We start from the raw sequence: 16,496 nt of genomic DNA, 5'->3' as shown, positions 1-16,496 counted from the left end.
ACGTTAATGATCCACGATCAAAAAGGTTCATTCTTGCTCACATATCTATCACTCGAATCAACAGCAATTCAAGTCATATCTACCATGTCCTCTTTAAGCTATATAGACGCTCTACCATACTACGACAAGCAACTAGACGATCCATCAGCAAAAGCAGCAGCTCAAGCTTTGATAGAAGCTGAACTGAGAAAGACTCCTCAAATAAACGATGATGATGAGAGATTACCAAGGACGATAGAAGTATTTCCTGTGAGTGTGAATTACAGCACACACTGATTGTCGTCATGATAAGTAGTCGAGTCGAAGAGTTTCAGCTTACAATGGCCCTGATCAAATGTACAGAAATCAACCGAACTATCAGCATTATTAGATGGATATCCATCAAAACCAATAAGAGGTATTGATACATCGAAATATCAACCTCCAACTATAGGTGAAGAACCCACTTTAGATGAGTTGGAGAAGGCGGAAAAACAAAGTAGGATAGGAGAAGGCCATATGGCTTTAAGGTTAGTTTGGTTATCTCACTTCAATCTCATCCACTTATCATGCGCTACATGAAAAGAGATAATTGCTAAAAATCTAATTTAAACCTGTAGAATCGAAAATACATCAATACTCTCATCTCACGGACCAAATGCATGGTTGATTCGAAACTATCAATTGAATTCACAGTTAACAGAATTACAATCTTCCCTGAACAATTTGAAAGAGAATGTGACGGATGTCAATAGATCAAGAAGGGTTTTCCAAGAAGATACAGGAAAACATTTAAGTAAATTAGAAAGTAGATGGCAAGACTTAATAGGTTCAACTGTACAGTTAGAAATGGCATGTAAAGCTATGGAAGGTGAAGTCAAACCATTAAGAAGAAAACATGAATCATTAAAAGAAGAAGTTGAATCATTAGAGAAACAATAATATCAAATAGAACACTTTCGACTTGAAATCATAGTCAGAAATGAAAATTGGGTAAGCAATTTATGCTGAACTGTTATGTACAATCCATATGATGAATTTATGTTGTATTTCTATGTCCCTTACTTTGCTCGCCGATTCATACCTTTGTATTCAAGCACGTTCTCAGTGGATCATAGCGGTAACTCGACACGAAAAGAGCGATATATTTCGTTACATGATATCACATGCATACTGCACATCTAGATGAATACAAAGGTAGCTCGTAGGTTTAGCATGCCGGACAGGATAATGAAGTGTGTTTTTGTCTCGTGAAAGCGATAAGGAAATAAGATGACGAAAAGCATCAAGCTTAATCACCTCGAAGCTTTTGGACTCGTTTCAATACTGAGTCCTTAGCTGGGTCTATAGGAGAAGAACGTGATTAGCTTTCCTAAGCTTCTACTTGTCTCATCCAATATCAAGCCCGTTGTCCTCCTTCTCTAGCTATTCCGACCTTGTCTCGAGTCATGGATCAGAGTCCATACTGTTTTCCGTTCTCATCTATCTTTGATGTGCTCCTTCTGTAGGCTATAATACATCCCAAGCACCGCTGCCCCCTCCTCCACCTGCTCTATCTCGCATGCAGCACAGCAAAGACAGCCGAGTGATATGAGATACTCACCATAAGGATGTTCTTTACTTGGGATTTCTAACAGAGCAGGGAAAGCAGCTTGGTATCTATCTACAGTAGGTCTTATCTTCTCTGCGACCTGTAAAATTCAATCTCACAAGAATCAGTATGATTTGACATTCCTCCTCCCATTCTCCATACCAATTTCAATTTGGTCAACTCACATGTTGATTTATGAGTAAGATAGCAACATCTTTACGTTCTGTGAATTCTTGAAAAGCGGATTCTATAACGTTTGTTTGAGTTTCTACGTTATCCCCATCAATTAGTACTTCGACATCTTGTATAACCTCATATCATGTATATGATTCATGAGTCGAGTCTTCTGAATTCATGAAGAACTCACTCCCATCTACAATTAAGAAATTCTTCTTCTGATTTTGATCTACATGTCCTATACCAGCTAACAGCAGTCCAGTGACGGAATCCTTTTAACCCAATTATGTCATATGTCAGTGACGATTCACGTTGACTCGTTCAGCAAGACGAGACGTTGCATACCTCGTCACCTATTACCGCCAGTAGAGTTCTATCTTTGGGGTTCGTTGTCGTGGTGGCCATGTTGATTTCTGCAGGATTAGTGGGGACAGGAGAGAAAGGAGAGAGAAGGGATCTATTTGAATGGACCAGGGGGATGGGATGGTAGATGGTATACCAGCTAACTTAGTACTACTACCTTGGAAAGCAGTCGGCGATGTCCGCCCAGAATGACTTATTGCGGGGAAGTTGTGCCGGATTAACTTGATTATCATCAACAAAACTATTTCCAGATACCTTTTTAACGATTGGAAGGAACATCGTTGCTCTCTCCTCTCACGTAGCTTAGCAGCATTCGGCCAGCCGATAAAATAGTAAAGAGGAAGTGGAAAGAGGAAGACGAAAATGGTCTACGAAGATCTATCGCTTCCAGAACTTGTGAGCAGAGCCTACGCTCGAGCAGTTCCTCCTAAAAAGGTAAGCTCTCTTGTTCAATCAATACTGTTACCGGCATATATTGAAAGCATAGACAGTTCGTCAAGCTCATTCAGAAACGAGTTGTCGATTCGCCCGATCGACAAGGGACCGAAAACGCAGTAGCTTGTATGTTTAAATGTCATTCCGACAACAAGCAATACAGCTAATACCACTTAAACAGCTGCCATTCTTCCTCACCTTTTACCTTACCCACCTGCACTGATCCTCTCTTACCTCTCGAAACTACTTGAATCACCCATCTTAACATCCAGAACCACCTTGATACATCTTCTATTCCGTTTATCGGACCTTGATCAACCTAATATATCTTCGCTGACATCAATATCGAATATCCTTTTAACTCATTCAACAGGATTAGAAGACAGTATACCTTCAATACTTTCATCACCTAATCCTACCTCTACTTCCAGTACATCAATACCAGATGTAGGTACATCAGCTTCAGCAAATGCATCTACATCTTCTCCACCATCAAACAATAACCAAATTAGTACACTCGCTCTACTCCTTCCATTACTTCGGATATGTTCGACATACCCTTCTTCATCTATAACTACTTTGGTATCCAAGATCGTTTCTGTATTAGCACCATTCCCTGCACCTTCATTAGATGTGGGACTAGAAGCAGGTCAGTTACTACCTTCGTTACCTGAAGAAATCGGTGGTCCATTAAGGAATACATTGAGTGGATTGATGGCTGATTTAGCTACTCAAGATATAATACAAGATGTTCAGATGAATGACGTTGACAATAACACTGATTCTCAACAGATATATCACAGATTACCATTGAGATCAGCTTTAACACTACTCATAGAATGGGCCCAAAGGTCGAATAGCTGGATGAGTGATCCAAACTATGAAGAAGGGAGAGGAGAACCGAAACAATCTTGGAAAACAATCTTAAAGTTAGCGTCGGAGTTTACCAATGATGCAACCGAATTCGTAAGAACATTACTGGATATTATGATACAGGATTTAACAAACTCAAGTGTGGAAACCATGGATGCTGCAAAACTGTGGGGCGTATTATCGGAAGATGTATGTGGACTGTTCAAATGGTGGAAGGATCATTCAGACGCAAGTCTCCCTTTTCCCGTAAGTCAATACCTCCAACTTTCTTATGCATGCCGGCAGTTCCATGATTGTCAAACATGTCGTCATTACTGAACGTGCTTATACAGGACGATATCATCTCTCCCTTGGCCACACTGTACCAACAACTCTCGCCTTCAATGCAGACCTTCTCCGAACAGCTTGAGCAGAAGTATAGTAATCTTATCGATCAAGCTGAAAATCAGGAGGAGGGAAGTGGATTCACACCCCTGGATGGATGGTGAGCTGCGACTTATCAATACTGTCTCGGATACATACTGAAGCCACTATTTAGGAGTTTGTATTCACTGCAAGAAACCTTGATTTCCCGTTTGATACAACTGAATTTGATCAACCATGAGCAAGCAGGAGTTATAGCTCCAGGAGTCACGGCCTACACATTTACGCCAGGAGAATCATTAATCGTCAGTTAAATGTATATCCATTCTACCGGACTGCCAGCTGATTGTAATGCATACACAGAATCGATTATCATCTGAAACTCACTCTCATCTACCCCCTCTGGTACATACCATACAATACTCGTTCTCTGCCTCATCGGCTTTCGCCTCGGAGCTTATTCAGACAATCAAATCTTGTCCCGTTGTCCAACCTCCAGAAAACCTTTTCAACTTTGTCGCTTCACAATCTGGTCTCTTAGCTGTTCTTGAACATCACATACTCCCCTTAACGTTATTGCGCATTATGGAGAGACAATTGCTCGACCTAGGTGTGGACGAAGCTAGTAGAGGAGATGACCCTCAAGGAAGTTTGACTAGGTTTGGTGAAGGTGTGGCTTTGGTAGAAGCCTTTGTCGCTCATTACAAAGTATGTTCAATCTTCTGTCAGAGATAACTGCATTGATGCCTACAATATTGATATGGTGACCTGTCTAGCTTCCTCTACCTCCTTTACTTGAAGATGCTAGATGTGCAATCAGCTTTTCTAGTCTGTCAATGGACGATAAGGAGTGTATGAATGGATGGGTAAAAGCTATTGTACGTTTGGCATTGGCCGAACGCTACGATCAAATTGATGTTTGCTGATCTGAGTTAAATCGCAGTTTGGATCAGACGGTATCGAAGACGCAATACTACTAGCTACACCACCCCAGAAGCTTTATAAGCTGGCTCCGACACTGATACAGCAAGCCATAGCGGCGGTAGCGGCGGCTCAGATTGATCTCGATACTTTACATAGTGGATTATCGTACTTCTCTCAGCCATTACTGAGTTGGTGTCTGGGTGGAGTAGTAGGATGGTTATGTAGGGAGATACGAAGACAAGGGTAAGCCAGCTGACAGTGGGATCATTGTTCAGGCAATTCAGCTGATTTACTGGCATTCGTAACCAGACTATTATCAGCGCTTCATCTGGTAGTGCTACAGGACCTGATCCTAGGTCACTCTTGTCCTGAAGCTTTAGTTCGAGTTAATGCCACATCGTTGAATGATCTACTCAGTCCCGCAAGTGGTTTGACCCAGGTAATCGCATCGTCAAATTTTGATTTCAGTAGTATTCGAAACAAACTTGATTCCTCAGGTCTTCATGCTCCTCTAACCGTCGTCGAAACCCCTTTGAGAAGCGCACTGCAACTAGTAAGACAAGTTGAACTCGCCCCTCCACGATGGGAGAAAACTATCTTTGATTCTCTGGAGATGTCATTATCCTGGCAAGGTGATTCAGAATCTATAAACTGTATAATGGATGAAATCAATCTGCCTCAAGTTTCGCCTGTCGATAACCTGAATGGAGTAATATCGTTGATTTTATCATTAAAACTTGGAAAAAACAGAAATCCTTTGATTGATGTATTAATCGATTTATGGCTCCCGTCAAAATTCAATTCCAGTTCTGGTTCTACTCCATCTTCGCCCCTCATCCCGATTATCAAGCGAAGTTTAATAGTTCACTCAACTATTCGAACGGATACATCCCACAATGGCGTAAATGGGAATGAGATAATATCAAACTTGATAGATGAAGTAGAAACACAACTCTCGAAACCAGTAGATAACGATGAGAATGGTATCGGCAACGCAAATGTAAGTAAGAAGAACAAGAAGAGGTTTGGCGAAGGTCAGAAGCTGTCTGTTCACCAGAGAGAGTTTCTGGAGAACCTGGTGAGGAATTTCAGGGATGATGAGGAATTGAGAAGTAGATTTGATCTAAGTAGACTGGATAGATTGCTGTGAACTCCCTTCGTCATGCATGTTTTGAACATATCTACCAGCCAAACATCCCAGACTTGGAATTTGCTCGCATTTGACCTTGTGGACGTATACTTGTACACTACGAGTAGTGGTTGTGCCAATTGATCACAGGTACGAGTGTCTGAAAATGCTGTGCTGCAAACAGTTGAACGAATGATGTTTCGAGTTAAAGAAAAGCTTCCGAATTGATTTTGGTGTCGAGCACTACTCGTAGTCTGTACCTGAAACGTAATTGAAAAACAATTATCCACTCTTCATACTCGTACTCCTGTAACGTGAGATCATAATCTAATCCACGCTCCCCCCTTTGTTTGTTTCGGAATGCAAGATGCGATGCGATTAAAAGAGTGAAGAAGAGCGAGGGATGGAGCAGGAGCAGGAGGAGGAGGAGGAGGAGGAGGAGTAAGGTGAATAATGGGGGGAGTTGTATCCCGCTCCGCTCAGTTACTCCGATCTCCAATTACTCTTATGTGATTTTAGCGTCGATTGAATTGTCATTTTCATTGAAGTGCCGTAATGAATCATGATGATTCGGGACCCCCCCCGATCACTCTTAAAACAATTGGAGTCCGATAACTCTACGAGTACGAGTAGTAGCACAGCGAACAGGGAAGGGGATTAAGGCCCTTCCCAACGACCACGACTTGACTATATTTAGCATCGTATCCCGAGAGCAGTATCAAGTTGACAAGTGTTTTTATCTGTTTACAAAATGAATGAGAACTGACCATTATCATTCAGAATTGATGAATTGGGAACAACTTCGCTTTGATTGAACAAACATCTTGTCTTGATTGCAAACAGAATTCAAATCCTCAATTGTGTTTGTCAACAATCCCATTGACAACGACCAGAAGAACAGAAGAACATATCATAGGACAATATCCTATCAACTTGGTATTTGGAATTTCAAACCGTCTTCATCTGAACAAAAACAAACTTTCCGCCTCGCCTCGCCCCTCCTCGACTCGACTCGACTCGGGTACCACTGATCCGTCATTGACCAAGATGCCCAATGAAGATTATTCGGCTATAGAGAACGGTACAATCAACGACCACGACCACGAACATGATGATGTCGATGATGATTTGATGAAACCTAAGAAAACTAGATCCACCATCATCAGGTATTTTGCACTTGTAAGTCAACTTTGGTCTTTGTCCTGATGATACAACCAGCAATCTGTAATCTGTTTTCGTTGTGTGTTGCTGACTTTTTCCATCTTCGTCAGAGTGCTCATATGATATTAGTCGTATTGATATTTCTGATAACGTTCATATTGACGACGAATTTCGTCTTGATGATTATACATGGATTTTCAGGTTTATTAATGATCATTTATGTGCCTGCTGCCATTGGATTAACTGCTAGATCGAGAAAAACAAAATGGGATAGAGCATGGGGTGAAATTACTTATCTGTCGTTTCAAGCTCTGGCTTGTCTGAGTGAGTTCAATAATCTACCAACTTGTTCAAATGAAAAACTGAACTGATGATGTATTATTATATTACTTTATACTTGGTCCCCGCCATCGCAAGTAAGCGCGATAATGGCGGGAGTATTAGGAGGACCAGAATATTGTTCGCTTCTATCGTACGAATTAGGAAAATCAGCATCCACCTACTCATCTAAATCGTTCATGTCAATTCAGAGACAATGCAGTACCATGACAGCCGTCATTGCCTTATCGTCAATCCACTGCTTCGCTATATTGGTCTGGATTTGGTGGATTAGAAAAGTTGTAACTAGATTATCATTGAATAAATCTTCTTTGACACGGAATAATGAAAAAAAATTGTGGAAATGGTCTTTAGGTGAATTAATGAGAAGAGATATCAAATTAAATCAAAATACCAACAGGAATAAAAATAAAAATAAAAGTGGGAGTGATGAAGAGAATATTACACCTTTTATCGTTAATCAAGATCGACGTCCACAACAACAACAACAACAACAACAACAACAACAACAACAACAACAACAACAACAACAACAACAACAACAACAACAACAACAACAACAACAACGACAACAACAACAACAGATGACAGAAATACAGACACAGCCCCGTACAACACGACCAGAGATACAAATCGAACCTGAAAGGGATGTTGGGCCTTATATTCCTCCACCACCTTATCAACACAATTACACTCAATCATCTTCCGCAGGGGAAGATTCTCCATCTTCCACTTCGCCATTCCAGTCTACTTCTCCACAGAGTACCACTAATACCAACACTAGTACCTATACTCCTACTTCGCCAGTATCAGACGGTACTATTCCTAGCACGTCGACGAAAGATCATACCAGAAGAACAACGTTGAGAAGAGCTATGGATGAGAAAGAGGATAGTAAAGCAGTCCTTGAAAGGGCCTTGAGGCTGTGACAAACGGAATTACTTCGATCATGAGAGTATGTAAAAATTGATTGATAATGGCATAAAATTGCATAAACCCAAAAAGTCAAGACAGCTATGTGACAGCAAGTGCAGTCATTCTGACATCTTCTCACTCATGCACTCATGCACTCATGCACTTCACCTCTAATCTTCCAGATATTTGACACCTCCTTTCAAGTATCTCAACTATAGTGCCTCTGTCAGTCACAACTGAAAATCAAAGAGATGAGATGATCCAATGCCACTCACGAAGAATTGTTTGAAATCGTCCAGAACGAAGGGCACGATTATCATTCCGACGAAATCTGCTGTTCTTCTCAATCGAGACTCGATATTCCGATATGGTTTTTCGGGCAATGCCGCGTATGCAGGTGTGCATTCTCCCGAGGTGAAGTTGAGAAGGTGATCGTCTGGACGCAGAAAGATGAATTAGCTGTAATTCTCACAAAAAGGTATCTTGATACTCACTTATAACTTGAACTCCCATGCACAGGTTAGACAAGAGATCGACGTATTTATCAGTTGAATCTGAATTAAGTTTATCATTATTTGAATTTCTTGATGAACTGGTCATCTTATCTACTGATCTAGATATTCTTGAACTCCATGAAGAACCTTTCAGCGATTTTGATTTCCCGCTGTTGTGAATATTACCATTATTGTTCCCACTTTTCCAACTTGCAAAATTCGAATTTGAGTTATTAGATAAAACACCATTCTTGCTTAATAACTTGCATGTGATATCCATTTCTTCATCTAATTCATCTAATGACAAACAGAATTCTTCAGCTATTTTATTTCCTTCAATCCCACCACCGTTTACTCTTTTCTTGGTTTTCGGTCCATTGAAAAACGATTGTCCTGTTATCCTGATTGATTCTAAATGAAGTATTAGAGATTCCATGCATTTCACTTTGATCTCTTGTGCTATTATCTTAGGTGGTGTGAGTTGACTTTTGGATGTTTTTGACCAGTTGGAAGGATTCCACACTGCAGATGGAACATGGATGGTTCCAGTCATATATGACCCCGCCGATTCAGGATCCATGGAGGAATGAAGTACCCGCAGTAGATGGAATGGTCGATGAATCACTTCTGATGGTTGTAATTCAGGCATCGGAGACATCAATGACCCCGAAATCGCTGTATCAGGTAAAGGCGGTAAAGAACGTGGTGAACCAGATCTAGCGGTTATGTTCAGTGGAGGAGCTAATTTCCCCTGTCCGTGCTCCTTTCCATTATTGTGAGCAGTATCAATCCTAAGATTACCAGGAGATGTTGTTGAAGATTGTCGAGGTATCTGAGGTATTATTCCTATACCTAGCTGTGATGAGGAAGAGAATGAAGCCTTATGTCTTATTTGACCACTTGGTATTGGAGGGATAATAGGCCCGTTATCATTGATGGGTCTTTGTCCAGGTTGTGACTTCGCTCTTACTCTTGTACTCACGCTTGTTTGTGAGATGGAACGGATGGAAGAATTGGAGCTTGAGACCGAGAATTGAGGCTGTGTAGGGAACTGAGTTGATGCTTGTGATTGTTGATCATGATTCATGAGAGCACTCAGTGTGCCAGAAAGTGGACGTGATTGTCTTCTTTGAGAGATCGTGCCTTGATCAGTAGTGGGTGATACCAATAGTGCACCAGTTGGAGCAGGAGTAGGGAGAGGTTTTGAAACGCCTATCAAATTTGTTTTCCTATCATTCATAATCGGCAGACCGGTCATTGGATCTATCATGGGTGCTGAATGGGGTAGAGGTGGTAGAGGTCTATCTCTTTCATCATTACTGTTACTATGTATTGATCTTGGTGAAGGTGGTATGACACCTTGACTTGCTGTTGATGATCTTCTTTCGTTTCTGAATGAGCCGGAAGGTATGTGGCTTTCTCTTGGAGTTCGAGCTAACATTTCTACTCCGTCGTCTACACCATCTATCCCAGTCAAATCAGCTTCCATATCTAATCCCATCGAAGGTCTATTTGGTCTTTTCAAACGAGATTTCGATGGCGAAGGTGATCCACCAGTATCTGTTTCACTAATAGATCTAGTGGAGACATGCGATTTTATCGGCATGGGTGTTGAGGTATTTGCTGGAGTGTGTTGGACCATATTTGGAGGAGAAGTCGGATAACCTAATCCCAGATTAGGTATTGATCCTCTGAGTGGGGTGGAACTTGATGCACTTGCATTGGCGGCTTGGTCTAACGCTTGCTGTAAAGAAAGATCCTCCTTTGTACTATGATTTATTGTTGGTAGTGTCGGGGAAGGTCCTCCTAGATACAAGGTTGCATCGATGGATGGTGGCGAGATAAGTCGATCAGCATGGTTCGAGTGTGCTATTTGCTGTGAAATGGCAGCAGCTTGTGATTCAGCTGGACTGGGGATGGAACCAGAGGTATCGAATGATTGATCTCCGTTATCTGATAACATTAAATTACCTATACCTGTCATTCCACCATCATCTAACGATGGTCGAGGTGTAGCTTCATCGGCGGGAGTAAGTGTCGTCGTGGACACTGAAGGGTGAGGATGTTGGGTTCGAGAGGAGGAACCATAATCTGAAGGTCCAGCTTCAGATGAAGGTCCAGTTCCTATTTCATCGTTTGTTTCATAAGACGATAAAAGCTGTATACGCGCTACATATGCGTCGTGCTATATACCAAAGATAGATCGTGAGCAATTCATACTCCTCTTCTTATCGACACTCTGGGATGATTTGTGAGGATAGCGAACCAGGGAAGAGACTTACTATACCTCTTAGTGTTCGACCTTCTTCCTCACTTTTACCTTTTCTACCGCCTTTCTTATCACTAGTGGATTCTACGCCAACTCGTTCCATTACAGATTTCAGTCTGTTGACAGCTTCTCTGTAAGCAGCCAATGCCCCTAGAACATCGTTATTCTTATCCATTTCTACTGCTTTCTGAGCTAAATCAAGGGCTGTTTGCAGCAGGTGACGTGAAGGTGTTCTTGGAGGTTTTGATGCATTTCCAGGCGCTGTAGATATTTGTGAACGGTCATTTTCATTCTCTTGAAGTTTCCTATTTAGTGCTATTGGCGTACCTAGACCTTCTGCCGAGTTAGAAGTGGAAGTGGAAGTGGAAGTGGACGTTCCCGAAGGTCCAGCTTGGCTATTGGCATTAGTATTGAACAGTGAACTTGATCTGGGTGAGACTGAGGGAGGAGTAGAAGGGGGATTTCCAATAACGCTTCTCGATGATGATGATGATTGTCTGCCATGTTTTGGTCTGGCATCGGAATTTGAAGCTGTGTGAATCTCGTTAGGCGGACTCTTGGTAGAATGTGAATGAGTGGGTATTGGAGGTAATTGAGATGTCGGAGGAGGTCCAGCTGGACTTGATGGTCTACTAGGAATCAAGCTTGCTTTTCTCACTGAGGAAAGTGAAGATAATCTTGCTGAAGGTCTGGGACGTGTGGATGCGAATGGATGGGCCGACGTTGAAGAAGTCGCGGAGGAGGATGATGGTCCAGGCGGTAGTGGTGGAGGATCAGATGCTATATCATACAGATCTTGTCAAGGACGACTACCAGAATACCTTTGAATCAAGTGATAAGACTTACGAGGTGGTCCAGGTGGTGGCGGTGGTGATTTACCTATCATCCTACTTGATCTGCCACCACCACCACCACCACCACCACCGCCATAAGTACTGTGATTTGATACACCTAGATATCCTTCATCTAGTGATACAGTGTTTTGTTCAGGTGTTGATGGGTTTGGTGAGTTCCTGTTCGTATATGTATATGTATATGATGAATTGATATTTGAGGATTCTACATCATTCAGTCTGATACTTGATTGAGATATAGTCCTATTCCTATCTCCTGAGTTCAGTTCATATCCATCATTCTTCGTTGTGATTGTTGACATATCCTCCATTCTGCCTACGTTTCATCTATCATCCACTAAATCTGAGCTTTATATCCAAAACTACTTTTTATCGCTGATGTTTCTTACCGCTTCCTCGGAAATATGGTGGGTTCTGATCGTTCTCAGTTGATGGCTTTCCTGATTTTTGTATATGTAATGATGGTGGTAAATGATGGTGGTATTTCCCCTTCTTCTTGCGTAAAAGTATCGTTTGTCCGTATCATCTATCATTGAAGGTCCATTTCATTTGGTGGTTGCCCAGCTTTGTTGAATCGAGATAATCCGTGTGCTTTAATTCTGTCTTTGTTCATTCGTAGTTGGTGTAGTAGCGATCAAGCCTCTTCTTTCGCTTCTTGTCCAGTCCTGCGGTGCATTTATCTTTGTTCGTCCCCTGCGATCGCTCTTTTCTATCGTCAACAACAACAACAGATTAACGAATGGCAACGGTAACTTGGTGCAACGCGTCTCGCCTTCATGATCAATCAAAATGAGCGGAATCAAAAATCTCATAAACATTCATTCACATTTTGGATCGCATCAACAAAAAATCATAATATAAATAGAGGAATGCATAACAATCATGAAAATATTAATATAAAAAAAACGAATAACATATAAAGCCAAGTTGTGAAAACATCCTCAAATTACTTCTATATCGAGCAGCGATATCTTTCAATCGATTGGTTGGTTAATTGGTTGGGTATGTAGGGTCATTCCCCATAGATGAAACTTCCTTCTATAATCTTCTTCGTCTGGACTCCTCTTCTGCATACTTCATTCGCATTTTTCTACTGATGTTTTAATCTATGATGGAGGAGGTCTAGTAGTGAATTTGAGTCGAAGTTCATCTTTGGGGAAGATACTATGATTACACACATGATATCAGCGATTGTGTTCGTACAAAACCTATACGAATTTAAAGAGAAAATCGAAATCAACTCACGCGGCAATGACTTTGATCTCCTCTGAATCTTTCGTTACTTCATGTTCCCAATTCATCAGGACCGAAGCGGTACCCAAAGTAGCTGCTAAATGCATTGAAGCGTATTGACCACCGATACATTTATGAGGACCACTTCCCCAAATCAGATAATTTTGAGGTTTGGAATCTGCGATGGGTGGAGTTCCATCATCGTTTGGTAACCATCTTTCAGGTTTGAATGAATCAGGTTCGGGATAACATGTTTCGTCATGAAGAGCATTCCAAAATGCTGGAATAATCATAGATCCTTTAGGTACAGTGTACTCAGGTGTGATAGGGAATGGTTTGGTGGTTTCGTATGGGACCTGATAGTCCAATAAAACAAACCAATTAGCACGACTCGCGCATCGAGACAATGCTACAACCAAAAAAAACTCACCATAATAACAGGAGGTCTAAATCTCAAAACTTCTTTAACGACGGCTCTTGTATAAACCATATCATCAACCATATCCAAAGTCAAAGGTCTTTCTAAATCGTTTCCTCTAACTCTATATTGCTCTTCTCTGACTTTAGCTAAGACTTCAGGATGATCAGCTGTGAGTTGGAAAGCGTAAACAATAGCAGAGGACATTGCATCTTGAGAAGCGAATAAGAATGATAATAAGACCATTGCGATTTCTCTATCTGAATATTCTCTTGAAAGTAATTTTGTTGTTTCACCATCATCTTTGGCTTTTCTAGCTTGGATCATCGCTTGTGTCCACTCATCTAATAAACATTGTGATTCGGCGTTGGGATCTGACATTCTGATTTTTGATGCGGCTGATGCAGCTTCCAGGTATTTCATACATACTTTTCGAGCTTGAATGGCGTTGTAGACTTTAGTTCCTGGAATAGCAAATGGGAAATTGACCAATTCTAAAGCGACAGTGATCAACCAATATTTCTTGTTGATCTCAGCGGTTTGCTCTTTGGTAACATAAGGTCCGATGAAAACTTGAAGAGAAGTGTCCATGTTGAGATCTCGCATCTCCATCATATAGGGTTTAGAGTTGGACTCAGATACCCATTTGCTAAAGTATGATCTGTAGATCCTCTCTTGGATAGGAAGATAGGTGCTGATTGTGAGGACGAGGATCAGTAAAATCGTTCATGAATGCCAGATGAGAACGAAACGGTGAAGGAAACACTCACGACAAGGCTTGTTTAGTGAATAATACGTTTAAAGCTTTTCTGTAATCGGCGTGAACCTTTCCATGGAGGAAGACCCAGTTGTCGGGACACAAAACTTTCTTAGCTGAAGCGACGAGACATGGTTCGGCGTGATTGGGAGAGTTGAGAATCTTTCTGGCCATATCAGTAGAAGAACCGATGACGATGAAGCTGTGAGAGGCATTACAGGGTGTCAGCCAAAAGCGTGTTCGGATATCCAACCATAAGGATCGAACCAAGTCCAACGTGGTGATGTATGGACTCACATATTGAACACGGAAACAGCACTTAAAGGTCCGGAATTCCATTGAGCTTTATAATTTGCCAAAGAAGGATTTAATGAATCAGCGAATTTACCAATGACAGGTATGGTCCATTTTGCTCCTGGCAAATGAGCTTTCTTTGTTCGATAAACCAATTGTTCGATGAGTAAAAGGGAGATGACTGAAATGAGGATAGTAGCTGTTGTCGTTTTGCTAATTGTGCGAAATTTGGATTGAATCAACAAAAAGTAAGCTTCTTTCCTCGGATCGTATTGAAATGGATCGCACACCATCTCTAGAAAATGGGATTAAAGAGTGAACTTACGTGTCAAATGTGAATTTGGCATTTGTCAATCCTTCCAATCCCCATGTTTTCATAGATGAGAGATCAACCAACGAAGTGGGTCGTACAATAGTTTGGGACGCCATGTTTGGTCTGTCGATTGAGGTAGGCAGTGGATATTGGAGAGAGTGGAGGGTATAGGATGAAAGATAGTTGAGAGGATGATGGATGAAGTATGATTTTAATGATCGATCGATCGGGAAGTACGTAGAGGAGGTGGTACGATAATGATAGGCCAAAGGATGATTTTCGCGAATTGTGGAATTAGAAGGGGAGAGGGGGTGGTACGATAAACCATGTATCAGCTGATCATTCCTTTCTATATCGACAACAAAGATGTAACAGCATGTAGTCAGGCGAGGGATTGGATTGGGTTAGGTGGAGAGGATCCGATTTGATTCTTGGCTTGGCTTAAATCAAGCCACTTCCGCCCATACATGAAGTATATATGTATAAAAATCCACACAAGGATCTTTCTTCGTCTGCCACAACGAGAAGATGTGATGTATGGGGAATTAAAAAAGACTCACCTTTTATGTCTATTGCAGATTTTCGATCTAATGTATGATTTGGTCTTTATACGTATACCGACCCTGTCGTAACACGGTGGGCTCAACACAGTGGGTCAGATAGAAATTGTCAATGTTCGACAAGAAAGTGTAACAACAACAACAACCCAAAAAAAAAGGAAATAAAAAGTGATGATAAAAATCTCTGTCCTTGTTGTTGATGTTGTATATTTCGAAGGAAAATGGAAAACCCTTTTTTTTAAACTGAATAATCTTGGTAAGACTAAAAAGTACTGTTAAATCGGTTATACCCGAGGTATCGGATTCTTGGCTTTTCTCACTTTCCACTTTTGTGTTTGATTGGTTGGTGGTTATTATCAGATCAAAAGTCGATGATATGGACAAAGGTGATGATGAGAATGATGATCAAAACTACAAAGATCGATGTTAATGGGAATCCTTGAAGAGGTGGTAGGTTGTACGAGATGGGTTTACAGTCAACGTAAGAAAAGATTCTTTTGCATACTCGTATTTATTATCAATATGAGAAATCCAACAAATCTTCCTGGAGCCAAGCATTACATACGTACATACGTACATACAATTAATGCTCTCGGTCTAAACCGGAATATCCCCGTAGCGTCGATGCTATCTTTCCGGATCACTCGAATCAATTTTCACACGCCAACAACCAGCACCATCCACCAAATCACAAACAAAATAAATCGTACGATGAAAAAAACAAATAAAATACAGGAAAATGAAAATGAAAATTGAAAAAATCAGATTGGCGCGTAACTATGCCTTTTTGTTGAATGGCACCTATGATAGTTACGTAAGTAGCGAGAGTACGGCCCCCATTTTGATTCCAGGCTCGTGGTGGTATGGAGTTAAGCCCTCATCTCCGTTTTCAGTAGTTCTCCCCCCTGCAGTCACGTGACACAAACTTGGCTTCGAAGATGGGATGAGATCCCAAAAGTTGAAAAGCTAAGCTTAAATTTGTTATTGACACTGAAACTTTGTAGAGATTTTATGATTACCTATCTACATCCTTTCCTTTCACACTTTTGGATAGC

The 16,496-nt window shown here is 41.1% G+C and overlaps 6 protein-coding genes across 6 annotated transcripts; 3 read left to right on the top strand and 3 right to left on the bottom strand.

Moving 5' to 3' along the window:
• Window positions 1–84: 84 nt before the first annotated feature.
• Window positions 85–921, top strand: IL334_005953 (uncharacterized protein; the record flags this gene model as incomplete). The annotated part of the gene is made up of 3 exons (XM_062937659.1): window positions 85–249; window positions 343–509; window positions 600–921. 3 exons carry the CDS (start codon window positions 85–87, stop codon window positions 919–921), a joined length of 654 nt encoding a protein of 217 aa, XP_062793710.1.
• A 349-nt stretch (window positions 922–1,270) lies between these two features.
• Window positions 1,271–2,152, bottom strand: IL334_005952 (V-type ATPase, F subunit; the record flags this gene model as incomplete). Its single annotated transcript, XM_062937658.1, has 5 exons — window positions 1,271–1,323; window positions 1,583–1,670; window positions 1,756–1,838; window positions 1,938–2,019; window positions 2,093–2,152. The coding sequence occupies 5 exons, from the start codon at window positions 2,150–2,152 to the stop codon at window positions 1,271–1,273; spliced, it is 366 nt and encodes a 121-aa protein (XP_062793709.1).
• Window positions 2,153–2,473: 321 nt separating this feature from the next.
• IL334_005951 (uncharacterized protein) lies at window positions 2,474–5,855 on the top strand (the record flags this gene model as incomplete). The annotated part of the gene is made up of 9 exons (XM_062937657.1): window positions 2,474–2,545; window positions 2,602–2,671; window positions 2,727–3,664; window positions 3,751–3,902; window positions 3,957–4,086; window positions 4,145–4,489; window positions 4,558–4,659; window positions 4,725–4,948; window positions 5,015–5,855. 9 exons carry the CDS (start codon window positions 2,474–2,476, stop codon window positions 5,853–5,855), a joined length of 2,874 nt encoding a protein of 957 aa, XP_062793708.1.
• Window positions 5,856–6,881: 1,026 nt separating this feature from the next.
• On the top strand, window positions 6,882–8,263 carry IL334_005950 (uncharacterized protein; the record flags this gene model as incomplete). Its single annotated transcript, XM_062937656.1, has 3 exons — window positions 6,882–7,013; window positions 7,106–7,319; window positions 7,413–8,263. 3 exons carry the CDS (start codon window positions 6,882–6,884, stop codon window positions 8,261–8,263), a joined length of 1,197 nt encoding a protein of 398 aa, XP_062793707.1.
• A 156-nt stretch (window positions 8,264–8,419) lies between these two features.
• Window positions 8,420–12,177, bottom strand: IL334_005949 (uncharacterized protein; the record flags this gene model as incomplete). The annotated part of the gene is made up of 5 exons (XM_062937655.1): window positions 8,420–8,461; window positions 8,525–8,685; window positions 8,744–10,928; window positions 11,026–11,792; window positions 11,859–12,177. The coding sequence occupies 5 exons, from the start codon at window positions 12,175–12,177 to the stop codon at window positions 8,420–8,422; spliced, it is 3,474 nt and encodes a 1,157-aa protein (XP_062793706.1).
• Window positions 12,178–12,972: 795 nt separating this feature from the next.
• On the bottom strand, window positions 12,973–14,997 carry IL334_005948 (uncharacterized protein; the record flags this gene model as incomplete). Its single annotated transcript, XM_062937654.1, has 6 exons — window positions 12,973–13,030; window positions 13,112–13,455; window positions 13,530–14,211; window positions 14,288–14,476; window positions 14,572–14,781; window positions 14,894–14,997. 6 exons carry the CDS (start codon window positions 14,995–14,997, stop codon window positions 12,973–12,975), a joined length of 1,587 nt encoding a protein of 528 aa, XP_062793705.1.
• Window positions 14,998–16,496: the final 1,499 nt, after the last annotated feature.

This window comes from Kwoniella shivajii, chromosome 8, assembly GCF_035658355.1.
Source record: "Kwoniella shivajii chromosome 8, complete sequence".
Lineage (NCBI taxonomy): Eukaryota > Fungi > Basidiomycota > Tremellomycetes > Tremellales > Cryptococcaceae > Kwoniella > Kwoniella shivajii.
This window is presented reverse-complemented; position numbering and strand designations above follow the sequence as displayed.